The 19,734-nt window shown below is 42.2% G+C and overlaps 1 protein-coding gene across 1 annotated transcript in view; it reads right to left on the bottom strand.

Moving 5' to 3' along the window:
• IKZF3 (IKAROS family zinc finger 3) overlaps positions 1-12,289 on the bottom strand; it is a 28,360-nt gene extending 16,071 nt beyond the window's left edge. The window contains exons 1-2 of the mRNA XM_035572100.2: positions 12,250-12,289; positions 10,975-11,085 (exon numbers count right to left, since the gene is read on the bottom strand). Coding sequence (XP_035427993.1) covers positions 10,975-11,085; positions 12,250-12,289 — 151 coding nt within the window. The remainder of the gene's footprint in view (positions 1-10,974; positions 11,086-12,249) is intronic.
• Between the last annotated feature and the right edge of the window lie 7,445 nt (positions 12,290-19,734).

The raw sequence follows: 19,734 nt of genomic DNA, 5'->3' as shown, positions 1-19,734 counted from the left end.
TGTCCTTTCTCCAAAGTACAGAACATGGACTGCTGAATATGTATTAGCTCCGGTTCTGAGTAATAAACCACATCAAATGCCGAGAACAAACAATGGGTGACAGCGAAAATGAGGTGGCAACATAAAAGCAAGCACTGAAAAATAAAAATCTGGCAGCCAATACTTTCACGAAATCAAAATTTTCAACTATATTTTGGTGATAACATCGCTCCTCCAGCCTTGATGCTTGCACTAAGCTCAGCCAATATATCTTACTTTGGGCTAAGTGGATGGAGGTGGGAGAAACAGGTGGGTGATCATTGCTTCATCCCATGCAAGATTCCACAGAAGGGTGGAAAACTCCGGGAGATTCCTTTTAGCGCCCTCCCCAGACGGTGACAACCACAGGAGGAATTTTTTCCCCATATCGTGTGTTTTCATCCCCTTGTCCTAGACGTTTTTTGAAGTTCTGCGTTGGGACTGACTGCCCCAGCCCCTGGAGGGCTCACACAGGTTTGGGCGTTTGTTCCGAGGCTCCCATGGAGGCTTCACCTCCCAGTATGCCACGTCCCGCTGCACCTGCTGCCCTGTTTCATGTCCTGAGTCCCCCTTTCCAGTCAAATGGGGCTTCCTCTGCTGTCAAATTCATGCCTCAGGTGGGAGGGTCCCACTGTCTCAGAATTAGTTTAAGCATCCACTTCCATCACTCCAAGGAAAATCTATTGCTGGTTGCTGAAAGCAGCTTTCAACAGAATCGCTTTTCCAAAGAAATGAGTTGTTCACCCCCATCTCCGCCCCCCAGAAGGAGACAGCTCCAAAATAATTTGCTACATCCTGCGCAGAATGGTAAAAGGAAGCGCACGCTGCAGCTGCACCTTGGTGGTGCTTTCAGACACAATTTCAATTCCCACTTTCTATTTAACGTCTCACCTTTCGTCTGCATTAAATGCGATGGCTTAGCAGTGGAGGACTAGCTGTAACCTCCTATTAAGCAGACTTCTCTACCGTTTTCTACCGTTTCTCACCACAAGTTCACAGCTCACAACTTTTCACTCTTGTACCGAGTTACATCCCTGCTCACGACGCATGAGCGCTACGATCCCCATGGCAAGCACTTGCTGACTGCCACACACTGGGCATCCTATGGTTCCGCTGCGGAAAATAATTGCCTCTGCATTTTCCATACTGCATGTTGGCTGCTTGCAACGCATTTGTTGTCTTACAGTAACAGGGAAGGATGCACCTGAGCCCTTACCAAGGCTTTTCCACCGCTGCCTCCCCCAGCGAGCAGTGCTGCCGCTCCAGCTGTCAGCGATATCCCACCAAAGCTCGGGCGCGTTTCAGTTTGCATGTAGGCGTTTAAAGAACCTCAACGGAAAAATTCACCTTCTGGTGACTGAGAGCAGACAGCAGAAGCCACTAAGGAAGATGGTTTTTTAAAAAATCAAGCAAGTGTTAGAAGTGTTGGAATTTTTCTATCCTAAGAGCACCTAGCCATGCAGAAGAAAACCGGTGCAAAGCAGCCCAAGGAAAAGATGGGTGAGTTCGGGTCAGCCTAAAATTAGCCAAGTGGTTGCAGAGGTCTGAAGCAAGCAAATTCCTTTTCCAGCCCTGACTGTTGCTCTGCATGCTGGCAGGCAGAGGCAATTGTGTGAGATAGGAGACTGGCAGGGTTGTGAAAAGGTTTGGGTCTGTCACTTAAAGATCGTATCAACATATTTGAATGAAATGAGGGAGTTTCCAGGTTGGTCCTCCTTAAGCAAGAGGAAGGCAGCTGTAACATCAAGCAGAAAAGGGATAATAAGTGAAGAAAAACACAAGTACCCTTAACAATCCTAACAAACTTCCCCAGGTTGAAAAAAGCAGTGATATTATCTCTTCTATGCTTGGGAAAGTAAAGAAGTTGTAAGAGGAAAAATCATTTGTGGTGTCCAACACAGGTAACTATTTTTCTTGAGGCAGTTCATGAAGGTAATACATACTGCAGAAAAAAAAAAAAGAAAAAAAAAAAGAAGTTGTAGATTTTACACAACAAAGTACCAGGGTGATGCGTTAAGGCTGATGCACATGGTTTCATTTCCTGGGGAGATGATTACAAGATGAAAGACATACTCCAGAGTAATATTTTTGTTTCACCTGAAACACTGTAAAAACAATGGGTTCTGGAAAAAATCCAAAATAAAGCTGTGGTGGCAACTTCAGACTGAGTCACCACATGAGCAGTGCTTGTATACTTTCTATAAAACGCAAGAATAAAAAAGTCAGTAACTGCAAACAATTAAGACAAGCTAGAGTGTTATCTTAGCTGTTCTAAGAGGGAGTCTCTGAAGGACATCCCCCCTCCTCACCAACCCCCCCCCCATATTTAATCCAAGACTTTGGCATCAAATACAAAGAAAAAAAATGTGAGTTTTGTACCGTTGTTAAGCAAAGTTTGCCAGAAGTGTTATGAAAAACACAAAGAATAAAAACCAGAAGCTATTAAAGACAACAGCACAAAAGGGTGATGTTGCTCAAGTGTTTTACAAGGAGTGGGGTCATAATCATGAAATCCTCAGCACATGCAAAAAGTCAACTGGATAACAAAGAAACTTAATCATCTTAATGTGGCATTTTAATGATGCTGCTGATTTGCTATGCCAATTCAGAGATAATGAGCCCCTAATGCTACAGATGTTCAGCCAGACTAAAGGAAAAAAATGAAAAAAAGAAAAGCTTTTCTTGTATGCCATTTCCTAACTATCCAATTAAACAAATTGTGAAAGCATATAAATAGTTTACCAGGTTTTGACAGCTGTTAATAGGATTCAGATGCTGAAGAACAAGAAGGGTGTCTATATGCACATGTACTGAAGGATTCTTGTGACTACCTGGATTTGACAGGTATTAACCAATGATTCATCACTGTTATCTCCACAAATCGTCCCCAGAAATAGCAGTACAAAACCCAAATGTACACATACTAGAGTCTGTCCCCTCCCAGAACGTGAGATTCCTTTACCTAAAGCAGCTTGAAGCACAACAGCCATACACTGTGAAACTGAAAAGGTCAGTGGAGTTTCCAAAGTAAAGTCAGAATCCTGCAAATTTACGAAAAACACCTCTACAATGGAATTAACACAACGTGGGGGAAGATATGTTATCAAGAAATCGAAAAAAACATATTCCTTAATGACTATAAAGAGAGGTTTGCAGTACATCCAATCAAAATTATAAGCTGAACATCAATGCTATACCTAAGTATTTTTTCGTCCTTAAATTATACATTACATACACACTGAAAATGTGGGGACTGTGAGCAATGGGGAGTTATAAAACTTAATAGGAACATCAGACCATTACTTTTTTTAATAGAAGCAACACAGTCAGAGGCAAAGCATCTTTCCTCCATGCTTTTCTGATACCATTGCAGACATCAGCTCTAGGGACCAGAAAGGAGCTCAAGGCTTTGGGGCCCAACCTGGCTCTGCTGCCAGGGCACCCTCCTCCTGCCACTACCGGCCAAGGCTCCAAAATCCCAGGTACTGCACCCACTACTTCTACAGCACACTGGAAATCCATAGGTTTCACTTCCTTGACTTACCAAAAATTATTCCTCAGACACAGCAGCTTTGATTTGATCTTTGTCTCCTCCAGGATTTTCTTGGTGCTGCTGTTCAGCACTCATTTTGAATAAAAAGCAAGCATCTATTTTGTTGAGATATACAGCATACTTGAGGGGGTAATTCCTAAATGAACCAGTGCAGAATGCACCTGGTGGAAATCTCACTTCTAAAAATAGGAGAGAAACTTTCATAATTCCCCTTTGTGGAGAGCACGCGCTATGGTAATGAGTTTCCTTGTTTTTATTGTGACTTGCACAAAAATAGAAACAAATCAAATTGAAATGCAGCACTGAGAATTGGGAAAAAAAAATAAATCAGGCATCATTTCCCAAGCATTTGGATGTGTATTTTCTACTTCATTAATACCAATGTCTTTCCATTGTCAAGACACAATAGAATTTATGTAGTTCTATAATTAATTACAAAACTAAAAAAAAAAAAAAGAAAAAAAAAACAATGCACATCATCTCCAAACTCATGTGAGCCAGGACACTTGAATTAAATAATTGCTTCTTCAAGCATCTTATTCAAACATATACTAGTATTTTTTCTAAGAATCTACCTTCCTATACAAATCTATAATATCTATAATTTCATAAGCGGTATTTCCCATCTATTACCAACTTTTTGCCCAATAATAATCTAGCTTTTCTTTAGGACTTTTGTTCAAAAGATTCCTGAAGTATGTTAAAATTAGACTAACAGAAATAGCAATAAAGGAAAAATCCCAAACTGAGTACTACCAAAGCTGGAGATAAACAGGACAACAGCACAGCAGCACCACACAGCACTAGGCCAAGGTTTAAGGAAGGAAATGAAAAATAATGCATTTAACTGACACTACAAAGAGAATTTGGGGAAGTAGAATGTTATTACCTGAGGAAACATGGCTGGGGGATAGAAAACTATGCTAAAACTATCATGGGATTTAATTTCCTTTTTTTTTTTTTTTTTAACGTAAGTGTCAGTAGCTTGCTGTTTTTCCTCACTTGCCTGTACCCACAGTGCTGCCCAGGAGCACAGAGCACTGAATCAGAGGGAACAGCATCCCATGTTCCAGGGTCTACAAGTGCCCAGGTTTTCCATAGTCTCTCTCAGATGAATTTTGTCTCACTTATGACACCTGTTAACATTATCCTTCCAAACCTTAGAGTATTTAAAGCCTCTCTCTGAAAAAGAAAAAAAAACCCACAGAACATGAAACTGAGTTCTTCTCTTACAGTTAGGTAAGATCACTCATAGAAAACATTTCTAAAATTACAATTCCTAAAGTCCAGAAACCCAGATACAATCACAACCGTTAAATCAGACTTCAATTAGACAGTTAATCAGAGAACATCTGGACCTAACAGTCAGACTGAAAAAGGCCACATGTTAAATTCAGATAATTGCCTTCATTAGTTATATCAAGGGACCTATTACTAATATGACCACTCAGGCATGATCACCTCTGGTCAACTGCTTTTTCAAATGAACTTCAAATCTGAACTTCAAATCTTTAAACCATATTTTTGTTTAGCTTTTCGAATTCATCTCCCAGAAGTCTTCATTACAATGTGGTACATTCTTATGTTTGATACTAGAAAAAAATAAATATGAAGAGAAAATATCATATAATAATTCAAAAAACAGGGAAATCTGTGATAAATATCAACAGAACTTTTACACCTATAAACTGAAGACAGGAGCTTGTTTCAGATGTTGCTCAAAAACCTCAAACAACATAATTGTCACAAAACCAACTGTAATGGTTTGATTCAACTACAAAAAAAAAATCTAGCAGTAAATAGCCTGGATTCTAAGACTTGAGCTTTAGACCATAAATATTCTCTCTCCAAAATCAGTATTTCTATAGGTAAATGCTAAGATTTTACTTCTAGCCTCATCTTCTCTAGAACCTTGTGCATCCCTGTGTTCCCTCAGGAAGATTCAAAATCAATCCTGTTTGGCAGAGGGGAAAGTTTCGCAGAATTACGGAGTTTTGGCAATTGGCCCTGTTGGTCGCAGGCGCAGCTCAGAGCCCTGCGGAAGCGGGCAGTGCGGACACGCTCGGCAGGAACGCCTGGAACCAAGCTTGGAATGAAAAAAAGTTCGTAACAGCTCCTGCAGGTCAGCAGCAGAAATCCAAACAGGAACAAGAGCTGAAGTCCATAAACACGGTGTGATGGGAGATGGTGTTGACAACATGGAAAAGCTAGCTTGAGGTACCAGAAGTAAAATATGGTGTTGAGCACATGGTGCAAACTCTGCAAAATTTGGCTAAAAGTCAGCCAGCAGCAAGACAGAAATCCACTGGAAAGAGAGCTTCATCAATTCCGATTCTCATGGAACTACTCGCTGCATTTTAGCCAAGTTTTGACTCTTGTGGATTTATTTTTGCTTTCCAATACTTTTCCAGCAGCACAAATACTAGTAAACCCATTAAACTCCCACTTTTTGTGCCAAATGAACAGCCTAGTCTGGGGGCAAAACATGAGTCATCTTAATTAATTAATTTCCTTTCCACCAGACCATATGTCTAAAAATAGATTATTTTCTACAACGACATTTGAGTTCCTAGGGCCATTTGCCTTGCCCTCGCTTATTTACTGACACACATGGAGGCGGCGGGGGGGAGCCACAACTCACCTACCCTGGACTAGATTTTGGTTTAATGCCCAAAGAGTTAAGTATTTCTCTCTCCTTTAATTTCAAGGAATTATTTGGTGTGAAATGGAGATGCACATTGTAGAAGAAATGAAGAAAGATGCACTTTAAAGAGCTAGGAAAAGGAGTCCATAAGCTACTGAGTAACGCCGTGCGTCCATTCTTCTTCTGGACAGTCTCATCTGAGAGCTTAAAGGCTAGCCAAGATATCTCAAAATCAAATTCTGTTTTCTGCTAACTCTAACGGGTTAATAACAAGAAGAAATAGCTGAACTTTTCCGACGACTTGGCAGCCATCGGAATATCCGAGTTCGCCTCCCTCCGCCCCGGCTCTCCGGGTACAGGGCAGCGCGAGCCGACGTCAGTCACCTGCAGGCTGCGGTGACACCGAGCTGATGTCACCGAACGTGCCCGGCAGCATCCCCGCTGCTGCTCGTACAGTACCGCGGGGCTGCGACAAAAGTCGAGAGGATCTTTTGTCGATAACGCTGAGCCGCGGCTTTCAGTTCAGGCAGAGCCACAGCGGCAGAGCCCTGACACAGTTAAGCGGCACAGCCTCCTTGCCGGGTTTTAACACTTACAGAAATCCCCTGTTAAGTGAACTTCTGCAGCAGAGCACCGCTGATGTTGTGAGATAACCCTTGAGTCCCATGAGCGGCAGGGCTCGATCTGGGCTTGGGAGATGTAATATTCTGATAAAAAACGGCACTTCCTTTTCAGGCAGATAAGTGCGTGTGCTCGCAGCACCGCTGGAACCTCAGTGCACGCCGAGGCGAGGGTTTGTCATCCTCTCCTGTCTCACTCCAGCCTTTTAACCGCCCCCCCTTCGCACACCTAAATGCAGCAGCAATTAGCATCCATAAACCACAAGTGTGGCTTCTATTTCTTTTTATTTCACGACCATGAAAGCTAGCTAACATTTGTAACGCCGAAAAGTTGTCTGCCTCAGAGGAGGGAATCAAGACATAATTAAACACTTGTGCCTGACTGTGCCTCCCAGAGGAAGGAATGTACCTTTTAAAGTGAATTTTTCAATTGAGGACTCTTCAACTTTGACCACCGAAGGCAGCGGTGACGGGGTGCATAAAGGAACAAGGGAAATTAATGCTTCCCCCATGTATCTGCCTCGCCGCTTGTCTCTTTTCTGACTAGATACAGGAAGCACCATGGGAACGGGGTATTTTTATGGTTGCGGGCAAGCATGCACCATGTGCACCACAGCATGCAGCTTCAATTCCCTTGAGGCAAAAAAAAAAAAAAAAAGGTTTCTTCTTTCCTTTTTTTTTTTTTCTTTTTGTTCTCCATCAAGCTTTTAATTAACATATTACTGCAGCCTTCTGCCTGCTTGCCCTGTATTTAGCAGGCGTGGCAGCTGAAGGCCATTTAGAAGGGGCGTATCGCAGGACAAGTTGCGTTGTGTTCAGTGAATGGCCCTCGCTTTGGCAGCTCTGACACATGAACATGTCAGCCAGCCTGTTTGCATGTGCTCAGAGAAGTACAAACATGGAACTACTTGCTGCAAAAGCGGATTTTCTTATACCGAAAAGAGCGCCGATCGTGCTGACATTTCAGCCTAGTTTGACTACTGCATTCAGGAAATTTCTGTAGCCTTTTTAAAGGATCACAGTATCACTTTCTGCAGACCTAACGTAAAAGGCACCACCAAATTAGAGACAGACAACATCTAGATTTGACCAGTCTCCCGTCTCCTGTTCAAAGTCTCAGAATAAGTCCCCACAATGTATTTAAAGACTGTCATCCATTAATAACACAGACTTCACAAAAAAACTGTGCAGTCTAAGAAACTGGATGATTACCACTTACTATGAATGCTTAATAAAAGAAAAAAATGCTTACTGAAGAAAAAAAACATGATAGCCAAATATTAAGGTGGTGGAAAGCAGAATTCTGAATGCTTGATCTCTTGAAAAAAAGAGTTTTCTGTGTTGTGGGCCATCATCAATGGTGAATTGTGAAAGTAAAGACTGAAGTGGAACTGCTCACTCACAAAAGGAAGGGATCATGGACACCGTGATTAACATTTATGAGAACCACACATTGTGTGTTATTTCTCTTCAAATCTGATACGTAATGAGAGCGTTAGTGTTCGCACCAGGCAATGTGCCAAATGTCAGAGGTGTTTTTTAGGCAGGGCATAATCTGTTTCCCAAAAGCCACCACGGATACTGACAATATTTCTATTCTGTGATTCTGGAGAATACTATATATTCACTTTTACTAGGGTTAGTGATCCCCGAAAGATAATACTCCCACCAGGGCAGTACTGTCAGAGTGCGGTTTCACTTATCTGGAACTCAGACAGATACTTACTGACCCACAAGGACTGCTCAGTGACTAACATAGCTGTTACTGTCAAACTGCAACAGCAAGACACGGAAGCCAAGATTATTCGTGAATTTTAGTATCCAGCAGCAACTGGATTGGCACTGGGCTTTAGGAGAAATTTAAATGCACCTACTGATATTTGCACTGCCCGCAGCACTAGTGCAGCACGCTTAAATATTTAAGATTTATTATGCTTTCAGTATCAGAATGATTGTAGAAAAGTGTATGTGAATCAATGAAGTAAACATAAGAAGTATTTAGTTTTGTGCCATTTTACACTGATATACTGTAGCTATCTTTTTTTTTTTTGACATTTAAAGGAGTTTTCTCCCAGCAATTATCTCCTCATTCCTGTACTAAGAATTGCAGAATAGAGCATAGTGGTACCAAGTAGATTCATACTTACTGTATAATGTGAATAAACACTAAATGTAAAGGAGTATCAAAGAATGAACTGATGTTCTATTGACATTTATAACCTTATCTTTGAGAGGATGGTCAGACGCTGGAACAGGCTCCCCAGGGCAGTGGCCATGGCACCGAGCTGCTGGATTTCAAAGAACATTTGGACAATACTCTTGGACATAGGGTCTGGGTTTTGGGTGGTCCTGTGCAGAGCCAGGAGCTGGACCCAATGTTCCTTGTGGGCCCTCTCCCACTCGGGATAATCTGTGATCTATGAAATCACGTATGGGATTGACAAATAGCTGGACCATGGCTGTGATTATTTCATCAGCTAGGGACTCTGAAAAAGATGACAGATGCCCTGGATGTAGAAAAGGCTCAAGCCTTCCACGTTCTGTGGATAAAAACATTACACTTCTCTTTTTAGGGTAAGCAGAGCAGAACTCACCTGCCCAAGCTAGATTCTACAATGCAGACATCTATACTAAGCTTTTTGCTGACTCTACGTGGAGTCCTGACAAGCAGCAGCTGCTCTGGGGACACCAGGCACTTCATCCTAAGCCAGGCGGACAGATTTGATCAGCAACCTGCATGCTCCTTCCATCAACTGTTAAGAAAAGCCAGATACTGGTCCACTTCAACACCAGTGCTGTCCAGACATACTTAAGTGAGACTAATTTCACCCTCTGCACAGCCACTTCTGCCAGTGCAATACTCCCTTGAGTGCTTTATGTTGTTTGGTACTTGTTATTTTGTAAATAAATGTTTAATCTTTAATAATTTGGAAGCTTGAAACCTGAACATTTCACTGCAGTCCAAAATAAAGTCATCACATTTACGTTACAGGGAACAACCGGGCTACTTGGGCAACCAAAACAGAGACAACCCTTTAGTGATTTACTTGATTTATGTGATACATGAACCCTACCTCAAAACTACTAACCAAAGCCACAGACATAATTTGTCTTGACACTGCTGTGGTGCCATGGACATGCTGTACTTGAAAGGCAGCATGAAACTGGTAAAACAATGCATGTCTTTTCCTCAGTGTATGTATACCACATCCTCTACCAGGCAGCATTTTTCACTGTTTGTGGTTGAGAACTGGCATAAATGAACATGCTCAGCTCACTGGCAGGAATGTTTATTAATGCTGTGATTTTATGAGCTGCTTGATCGAGGAGGAAATTCAAGGTCTCTTGCTCTATCTATATGTAATATACAAAGACACACAGACAATTTCTAAATTCCAAGAGCCTGTAAGATAGCCCCCCTAAGTCCAGGAGCTGTTTATCTTATATCTAATAAGTGAAGAGGCCCTACTAGTTTTTAAAGATACACAGAAGTATGCTTTTATGTAGGACCTTTCAGATTAGAAATAGCACATATTGTTTTAGTATTTTACTCATACCTGTGTCTTCGTTCCGAGTTGCATGGGAAGTATTTACTGCTTGAGCTAAATGATTAACTTGGTAAACTGACCAACCTTCTCTTCACCCCTGGTTTAAAGCAGGACATTACTGCTAGTTTTAAATTCTACAGGGCTGAGTTGTCCTACGAACTTGAGATAACCTGTCCTTTTTTTTAAAAAAAACAAAAAGCTGTCATGTAGCTTAACAATATTTATTAAAAGCACTAGCCTAATGCACGCATTTGTCATATGCAAACTACTTTTAAGAGTTCACGTGCTAAAACACACACCAAACGAGGTCACCATATGCACAAGCTATTTTTTTTTTAATCTTGCTATCCATATTTCATAGATGCTGTGTAAGTGGCCTTTCTAAAATGCACAGTAGGTTCCCTGATGGTTGTTCCTCCTTTAGAGCATGTTAAAATGCTCTGAACTAATTGTACCATTATTTCATTTACAGACATGTAGGCAAAACAGAGCTATCATCCAGAATAAACTTTGTAATTACTCTCACAGCATAATCAGATGAATAAAAAGAAACCATAACTATTATTATTCATAATTCAGTCCCCACTTTACCTCCTGCTTCTTCATTAGACTGATTGAGTTCCTTCATATCTTCTACGTTTTCCATACTTTCCATTTCCTGGGATTTGTTCAGATTACAGTCTGTCAAAACTTCCTGTCCTTCTGAAACAAGCAAATTGTTAAAAACAGTAACTATCAATGCTCCATTATTTCCAAGTTATTGCCTCACTGTATCTGCAAACTCCCAATATTGTTTCCAGTACTCACAATGCTCTTCTTACAGATGCGCTTGCTGCAATTTCACTGAGTGGATTTGTTGCTGGAAATCATACACAAACTCTCACACAGAGTACGCACCTTTAAGTCCTGAGCTTTTTCTCAAATTTAACTATTCTGGATATTGTCCCAAATAAGAACAAAATAGCAATGACTTCGCAGATAACTCAACATATTCTACCTATTCTACTTAATGCTGCTAGCAGGTAAGCAAACAAGCTCTTCAGAGCACGCAAGAGGAATTACAGCTCTACTTTGTTCATCAGGGGCAAAATATTATTCACTCTGGCCCCAGTTCAGGAAACTGCGACTTCAAATCCAACTGCACTTCTCTGCTTATTGCACGTATCTTTTGAATTATCAACATTATCAGAAAGTTTTCTGATGATCACTGTGGCAGCAGTATGTGCCAGTACTCCAAGCCTCTCTTCTCTGGAAGAAAGTCAGATTTTTAACTGCAGCAAAATTTATTTGGGTGATTTTTTTCAAATAAAGCCTCTTTCATAAAATACGTGATACAGACTAGTTCAATGGTTCATATTTATTTAAATTTCAGATATATAACTTAAAAAAATCCTGACATTTTCTGTGAATAATCCTGTGAATTTTTAATAAATCAAGCAATTTAAACAGTTGCTGTGAACTTGAACAGTTGGATAGTAAAATAAACAATGCTTCTCAAGCTAAGTATTACATTGGATCTGAAAGAGTTTTATTTTTTGATTAGCAAGAAAGTAAAACACTTGTCTAACTCACACAAAAGGTTTGTTTTCATATTTTCAGAAATGCAGTCAACCAAAAGAATCAAATTATTCTTGCTTCCCTAATCAAAACTTACAACTATACAGTGTTTTTTTTTCTTTAGTATCATTTTCCAATATTATACTGAACTTGAAGTTTTATTTCAATGCTAGAATTTACTTTTTGCCTTTAATACCTGTTATTCAGTGTCCTGGGAATCTAAACAAGCTGCAAATCTTATATTTTTTTCCATTTAAAATGAAAGTTTTCAAGAGAGAGTAAAAGAATGGAACTTGAACAGTGTAGTACCTGCAGCCATGGGCTGTTCCTGAGCATTACTTAGGTCCATACCAGCCTGTGAATCTGCAAGACACAGAAAAGCAATCTGAGTTGCTTAATATTTGTAGAGCCATTCATGACATAGCTAGTAATCTTACAAATTCCTGGTTTCTTGACTAGAAGCAAAATTGAAAAAGCAAAATTCTCAAAGAAATGACTACCAAATGATTATGTTCCATCGTACAACTTCCTTATATCTTGAGCACTGACTGTCATGTGTCCAAAAGATGGGTTAAGTATTATCTTCTAACTTCAAATATACATATATATAATGAAAATTATTACATGTTCAGTTTAACTTCTCATTTTGCACCCTGTGAGCACAGCATAGTGGTAGTAACTACACAAAGTAAAGTTATATAAAGCATGAAGTACCAGCTATTGATAAATTCCTTTTTAAATAAAAAAGGAAAGACCCTATAATCTTTACAAAATCTAGTTGGTCTAATTCCCACTTGGAAATTCTGGTAGGAATCATGCGACAGGAATTTAAAGAACTTTAAGAGGACTGCAGATGTGGCCTGGTTTCCAGAAGTGCTGAGCACTCAGCAGACCTCTCAGAAGACAACGTAAGCTGCAGATCCCCCCCCTCCAGTGCCCACCTCCAGGGTGGCGACTCCAGCTGGGGGCACAGCTCTGACCTGCCCGGATAAGGTTTTACTCAATGCCTTGCTGCCTAGAGATTTCACTGATACCAGAGCTCATTTTCTTAACAGTGTCACAGCTACCTGCTTCCTTCCCCCTTTCTTTCCTCTCTCTCTTTTTCCTCTTTTTTGCAGATCTGAAAATCTTTTACCATCTTTGTGCGTAAAAAAAGTAATAGCTGCAGGACTCGTAAAATTCATTCCTGACAGTTACATAAGAGAAATGCATATACAGTGGCCGTGAGGTGTTAACCACTAGTGACATTTACCCCATAATTATCTATCTTTACCACCACTACATATGGAACATTTTTGTGGTCTCCACAACGTCAAAGTATAAAGCTCTGTTACCTCTGCAGGAAAGAAATCTAGCATCCAATGGGGCTATCCAAAACCTGCATGAACAGAGCCTGGACTGAATTGTCCAACAAAATAAAGGCAAACTCAGAGAAAAAAAAAATAGATCTATCCAACAAAGTTTTTGTTTTGTTTTTAACGTTTGGTTTTGTCATCTCCTAAACACAAGCATTCAGCTCCCGTTTCTCAAGAATGAGTCTAAGAGTTATTGTTCTTACCAAAGAACGGAAACAAAAGAAAAAAAAGGAAAAAAAAAGCCTGTAAGGATGGACCTAGCAATGATTCAAACCATCCAGCAGTAGCCTGAGCTCTTCAGGGCACAACTTCTGCCTGAAAACAAGCTGTTAAGCTATTAGCACTTAGGAAATGTGTCCTAAAATTAAATCGGGGCTCCTGTCCTTTCATGCAAATGTAGCATGAATGGAAGCTTTTCATTAAATTTCTTTTATTAGTGAGAACGTTGTCTTAACTTGTGTCATAAGCAAGGTCATGGAATTAAATAACAAGATGTTCAAATATTTACTAAGTCTGAATTTAAAAGCTGTAACTATGGGGTTATTAGGTATTTTTATTTGTCTTTGTTTCATTTTATCATACCAGGAAGAGTGAAGTACAAAGAAGCAAATGGACCGATTTATATTGTGAATGCTGACGGGGAAACATCAGTAAATACATGGTACACAAACAAAATTCTCCCTGAATTGGTTTTAACCTTACATCAAAATAATAGATACTTTAATTAAACAAATCCTCACAACTGTGCAAATAATAAATCTTTAGGCAAGACAATCAAATCCCCAATACTCTGTAATACTTGAACTTGATTTTAATTTCATTCAGAAATCATCTGCAGGAGTCCCGTTGGCTGGTAAAGCCCCGAACTGGCCAAAGCCCTGGGATTTAGCAGGAGTGCACCCCGCACGGGTGGGGTGGGGGCGTGCTTCAAGACTCGGCAGCAATTCTGCCTTCCAGGGGCTGGCAGAGGGTCTTGAAACCAAAACTTAGAGCCCCACTGAGGCTGTTTCACTTAAGAGAAATCCGCATCTGTTCCTGTATCAACAGATTGTTTTAAAAACCACCGCATTCACCGGGACACCTCCCTACCACACAGCCACTCCACTAGGGATGCATCCATGTCTGCAGCCTGCCGGGTGAGTTGCACCAGCAGAAGCCTCGGCACGTGGGGCTCGGTGCTACACCCCTAGCAGCCAGCCCCCAGCTGCCCCCAGAGGATAACGGGCCAGCAAATGGCACTGCCTGAGCCCCGCAAGGAGCCCCTGGCAGGGCTCAATGCAGCCAGGACTCAGACACCCATCTGCTTCATGCAGGCATTGCCTCTGCGTATTTATTTACATTTTAAACAGTACAAATTCCTGCCTGTGATGGGCTGCTGGGCAGTACGATCCTTCCAAAGGGAACAGCGACATACCTTACAACATTTCTTTTCCACAGAAAAACATCCCAGTCTTTGTATCACTTTTAAGCCTCAACAGCCACTCATCTGACCCTGGCTGCTTTATGACACCAGTCCTAAGAAGCTTCTCACAGTCTTAGTGGTCTCTCAATGGTTAACCTCAGGTCTCTTTCCTGAGTAAGACATTTTCAGCCAGATCCTTCACTGTGTCCCGTAAGTGTGCTAGAAGGAAAAGGTCTAGGTCGCTTCCATCCCTGGTTCTGTACAAAGACCACATTTCTACCGAATGCTCAGAAAAGCACAACATGGGAAATCACTTACGCAACACGTTAGTCTTCGCAAGCTTCAATGAGATCCACAGACTAGGGTGCATGGAAAGGAGATGCTTGTCCTGTGTGTGTTGCAGCTGACGCACAATGTTCATGTACAAAGCAGAAGTAAAATTCATGTGCTTTTGAAACCAATCCTTAGTCATCCTGCGTTCTGCGCCAATAGCCAGAGTGAGCACAAATATTCAAATAGCTTGGTAAAGAAGCATTATGGCATTTCAATGTATAACTGTATTAATGTTTTATCCTGGTACTTGACCAGTTTATAGAAGTAACAAAATGATCTACCTGTATTTTAACCAAACAAAAAGAACTGTAGGCAGCAGAACTGGAGGCATGTCTTGAATTGTTATAGTCTTACCTGTGTGCCTGCAAAGTGAAAACCAGGCCATTGCCTTTTTACTGCCAACTGCATTTTTCAACCCAACAGCAGTGCAAAGGGGATATCTTTTTAAATCCCGTATGCTATTAGCCCTTCTATCACAGCATATGGAGCAAACATGGCTAGTTTCCTCACCTTTGCACAGTCTTAAGAGGCAGAAGCAAGCCAAAATAAAACCGCACCGGTCTTGGCCGCTGCCCCAAGACCCTCCCAACCTGATCCCCCACTGCTGGCAGCAGAGCCAGTGCCTTTGCTGGGGACAGCAGCAAGCCTCTGCCACCCCAGTGCGTTCTTCACCTTCAGCCTATATTATATTGCTAAAGAGAGGAAACCCATCTACGTCTGCCACTGAATGGCCTTCTTCAGCATTTACAGTCTCAACAGCTTTCTGAAGAAAAAAAGTATCTGAGCCAAATAAACACTTTGCACCTTCAATACTATAGGGCCTCTAATACTTTGCTGCACTTAAGCACCATGCACTTTATGAAATGACAGAGACAGGTTACATGCACGTGTTACTTTGGGAAGAAAACATGATCAGCAGCGTGCAAGTAAGGGTAACATTTTGCTTGTACTGTAGCACTAACCTTCTGAAAACAGCACAGCATCTTCTAGTAATTCAACGCACTCATCCCAGCACAACAAATGGAAACGACAGCAAAGGGTCAGTTCTTGTTATCTTTGAGAAGATGAACCAGTCATGAAGAGATGTACCCAAGGAAAGAGAGCAGATCTTGGCTTATGCGACCCAGGTCTCAAACACCAACTCTTGCGAGCGCCTGTTAGCTAGTCAGCAACCCTACTGAGCATCCTCACACTGAGCACAGACAGCCAAGAAAAGAAACGTTGCCCCTTTTTCTCAGCGACAAATTTCCCACTGACTTCAGTGCAACTAAGATTTTACCCAAGACCCATAAAAACGGGGATACGTAGCAGTTACTGCGTCCAGAGGTAGTACAGTATAACGCCATCTTTTACATTAACTAAGTCCCTGAACATAACGACCTTAGACATTAACTGCTCCTCAGTTCCCACATGCAGCACTAAAACCTGAAGGATTACTTACACATTCACTTGTAAGCGTACCAAAACCAAGGAGACGGAAAGTGACTTCTTAAATTATTGCAGTTGCAGTGGCAGAAACAAGCCCCTTTTCTAATTGGACTAAATTTACCGATGCACCTGAAGAGCTTTCCTCTCCCACAGCCATACACAGAGGTCCCGACTTGACCAAGCAAGGCAGCAAAGCTTCATTGAGAAGTGCCAAACAGCCAGCAGCCCCTTTCTTTCAGAGTGTTACAGCTCTCCAGCAGCGTTAGCCTCAATTAAGTCAGATTCTAACAGAAGTTACTTAAACGCAGACAAGCGTTTTAAAATCCTCCAGCAAAGGAGAAGATGTTTGTAAATAGGCAACTGCAATTAATTTCAAACAATCCCAAACCTTAAGTTTTTGAGAGCCAGCGGACTCTAAACTCAAGCCTTTAAAACGAGGAGTTGGATTAGCACAGTAAGAACATCCACCTGTGGGGTAGGAAATCGAGTGATACTTTGCAAAGCCTTTTTTCCCGTTAAAAAATAAATAAATAAATACATGATAATATGTTGCTTCTCTTCAAAAGCAAGTCATGCTGTATAGCCCAAGATTAACTTGGAACTTGCTTTTTGCCGCTCCTGAAAGTTACACGCACGCTTTACGAGCAAAAAGAAACCAACGCGCCGTTTGAGTCGTTAGAACCTCCAACACCAAGAGCCGATAAAGCCCTAAAAGCCAGCTTTACCGTCATACTCGCTGCTGAAATTTGCTGAAATTAAGGGGGGGGGGGGGGGGGGATGAAGCTAAAATAAAATAAAATAAAATGCCTCGTTCGCTTCCTGTGCAATCGCACGGCGCGGGGAGACCTCACCCCCGGAGGCTGCAGCCCTGGAGGGAGGCACCGCGGGGCCGCTCCTCACCTTCCATGCTCCGGCCGCCGCCGCTCCCGGCTCCCGGTGTGACGGGGCGGGGGGAGGCAGCCCCGGCGGCCTCGCCCCCTGCCGCCGCCCGCGGGCACCGCCACATCCGCCCCGGGGCTCGGCGGGCCGAGAGCGGCGCCGGGCGGCGGGGAGCGGAGCCGCCGCGCATCCCCCCCCCCCCCCGCCCCGGTCCCCCGGGGTTGGGTCCTCGGGTGGCTCCGTGCGCGGGGATCCCCCTGGTTTGGAAGGGGGGGGGGGGGCTGGGGGCGGTTGGGGGTACCGCGGTGCTCTGCTGTGCGGGGATCCGTCCCTCCGCCCTTCGGGAAGGGATGTGCTTTTCCCCACCGTTGGAGATGGCTCCATTGGTGATGGAGCCGTGGCAGGAGCACGCTGCCAGGATTGGGGCCAAGGAGAAAGATGCCAGCCTAACAAGGGTGACACTTCTCAGGCGCGTGCCTGTGTTCGCAGCCAAGGCAGCTGGAGGCTCCCACAGCTCCCCAGCCACCCATCCCATCTCAAGCTACCCAACATCTGCCTCCAACTCGCATCCGCATCCCCACCCGCAAATCAATCAAGCAAGGCCATGCTGCTTCCTCCTGCCTCAGGGGAAGCCATTTGACATCCCCTCCTGCTGAAGGGCCACCAGCGAAATCAGAGGAGCTGTCACCCGCTGTGGAAAACCTTCAAAAGCACTGCCTAGGAGCTTAGCATTCTAGGGAGCTTTGTCTTCACGGTCTGCAGCAAGCACCAACACCCAAAACACTGCAGGAAAGCTGCTTGTGATGACTTGGTTTAGGTCATTCAAAGGACAATAGTTATTCATACGTAGAGTTTGATAGGGTGACATGGAGCTACTTCACATTGGCAGACTTCTGACTCATTTCACAGAGCAGGGCAAAGCAGTCTGAGACTTTATTAGAACTGGTGTGGCAACTGCATACCATGTGGTACCCACACACATGAAAGAATAACTTCTTTTCCATGTAGTTTCCTTTGTGTGTAATTTGGCCTGTTTCTGTTTACACACTGTGTAAGCATGGTAATGAGCTCTCAAAATTGTTAAACAAGCACTGCTTTCTTTACATTACTTGTTAATGGATTGCACTCTTTGGACTATATATTAAAGCTAGCTCACAAGAAAAGATTAATGATTTTGCAACTTGATTGGCTTTTAAACAGCAGTGCTATTGCATTAAGAAAAAAAGCTAACAAAAGTTTTGTTTTAATAAACTAAAGCAAAGATGGATTCCCCTCAAAGTATCCAGGGGATTGTTAAGTTATCATTCTTGCACACCTAATACCGAAGTCTGAAAGGACGCTCACTCCGCACAAGGAAGTTTGAGGTGTGCCAGGCCAATGTAGCATTCACTTCATGTGCAAGCTAAGCAATAGTCATGGCATTTTGATTTAGCAAAAGCCCAGAGTTATTACCAAGAAAAGGCCTCGAGATAATAGCTGGCCTAGATAGCAAATCAGAACAGAACATCAGTGCAAGGTAGTCAGTACCTGGCATGCTTTGACATCAACACAGTTTGTTTGCAGCTTCGAACTCTGAGCCAAAGAGACAGCAGAGAGTGAAAAATAAAAATAAAAAACTCAAAATACTGCAGATAGCAGGCTCACTGATGGCTTTCAGTATGACTAAGGCAGGTGTACTTCTGGACCCTTGGAGTTATTGCTGCATCTATTTACTACAGTTTTCTACTTACTTTGTCACCATTGTGCTTTTTGTAAAAAGAAAAAAACACCAGCTCAGCTGTATTTTAAAACTGAGAAATGAGTGTTTGGGGGTAAGAAAACTGATGAAGGCTTAATGCAATTTATTCCTTTACTACATATGTTTTCCAAAAAGGGGTCCAGAAAGCAGAAATAATACTAATGCAACTGGAGGATTTAGATGTTAATGAAGTGGCAAGTGAGATGGTGAACCAGCCTGATTGCTTGGAATATACAGAAACCGAGTGTGAATGCAAATTACCATAGCTCTGGTGTGTGATAATTAGGCAGAGACAAGATTCTCTTACTTTGCGTTGCATCAAGGACTGCTTCTTAAATTGGTGCTCTTCCACCACTTCTAAAAAAAGTTCTAAAAAAAGTCTGGAAAAACAATGATAAAAAAGATATCTGGAATAACCAAGCCCTGTTCTCTACTATTGCAGACAACCCTGTATTCCCCTTCCAGAAGTAGCCATGCCTGTTTAAGGTTTCTTGCTCCCTTAAGTTGTATGCAGGCCCTGGAATCTACTGCTTTGATGATCAGGAACCTTTTCATTTTCCAGCCCAGAATTATTCATGGATATTTTCTCCTATTGCCAGGTTTGTCCTCTAATTTAAATTATTTTCCCTCAGCTACACTTATCTGATAATCACAGAATC

The sequence above is a fragment of the Cygnus atratus genome, chromosome 25 (genome assembly GCF_013377495.2).
Source record: "Cygnus atratus isolate AKBS03 ecotype Queensland, Australia chromosome 25, CAtr_DNAZoo_HiC_assembly, whole genome shotgun sequence".
NCBI lineage: Eukaryota > Metazoa > Chordata > Aves > Anseriformes > Anatidae > Cygnus > Cygnus atratus.
The sequence above is the reverse complement of the archived record's forward strand: the minus strand, read 5'-3'. Positions and strand labels throughout refer to the sequence as shown.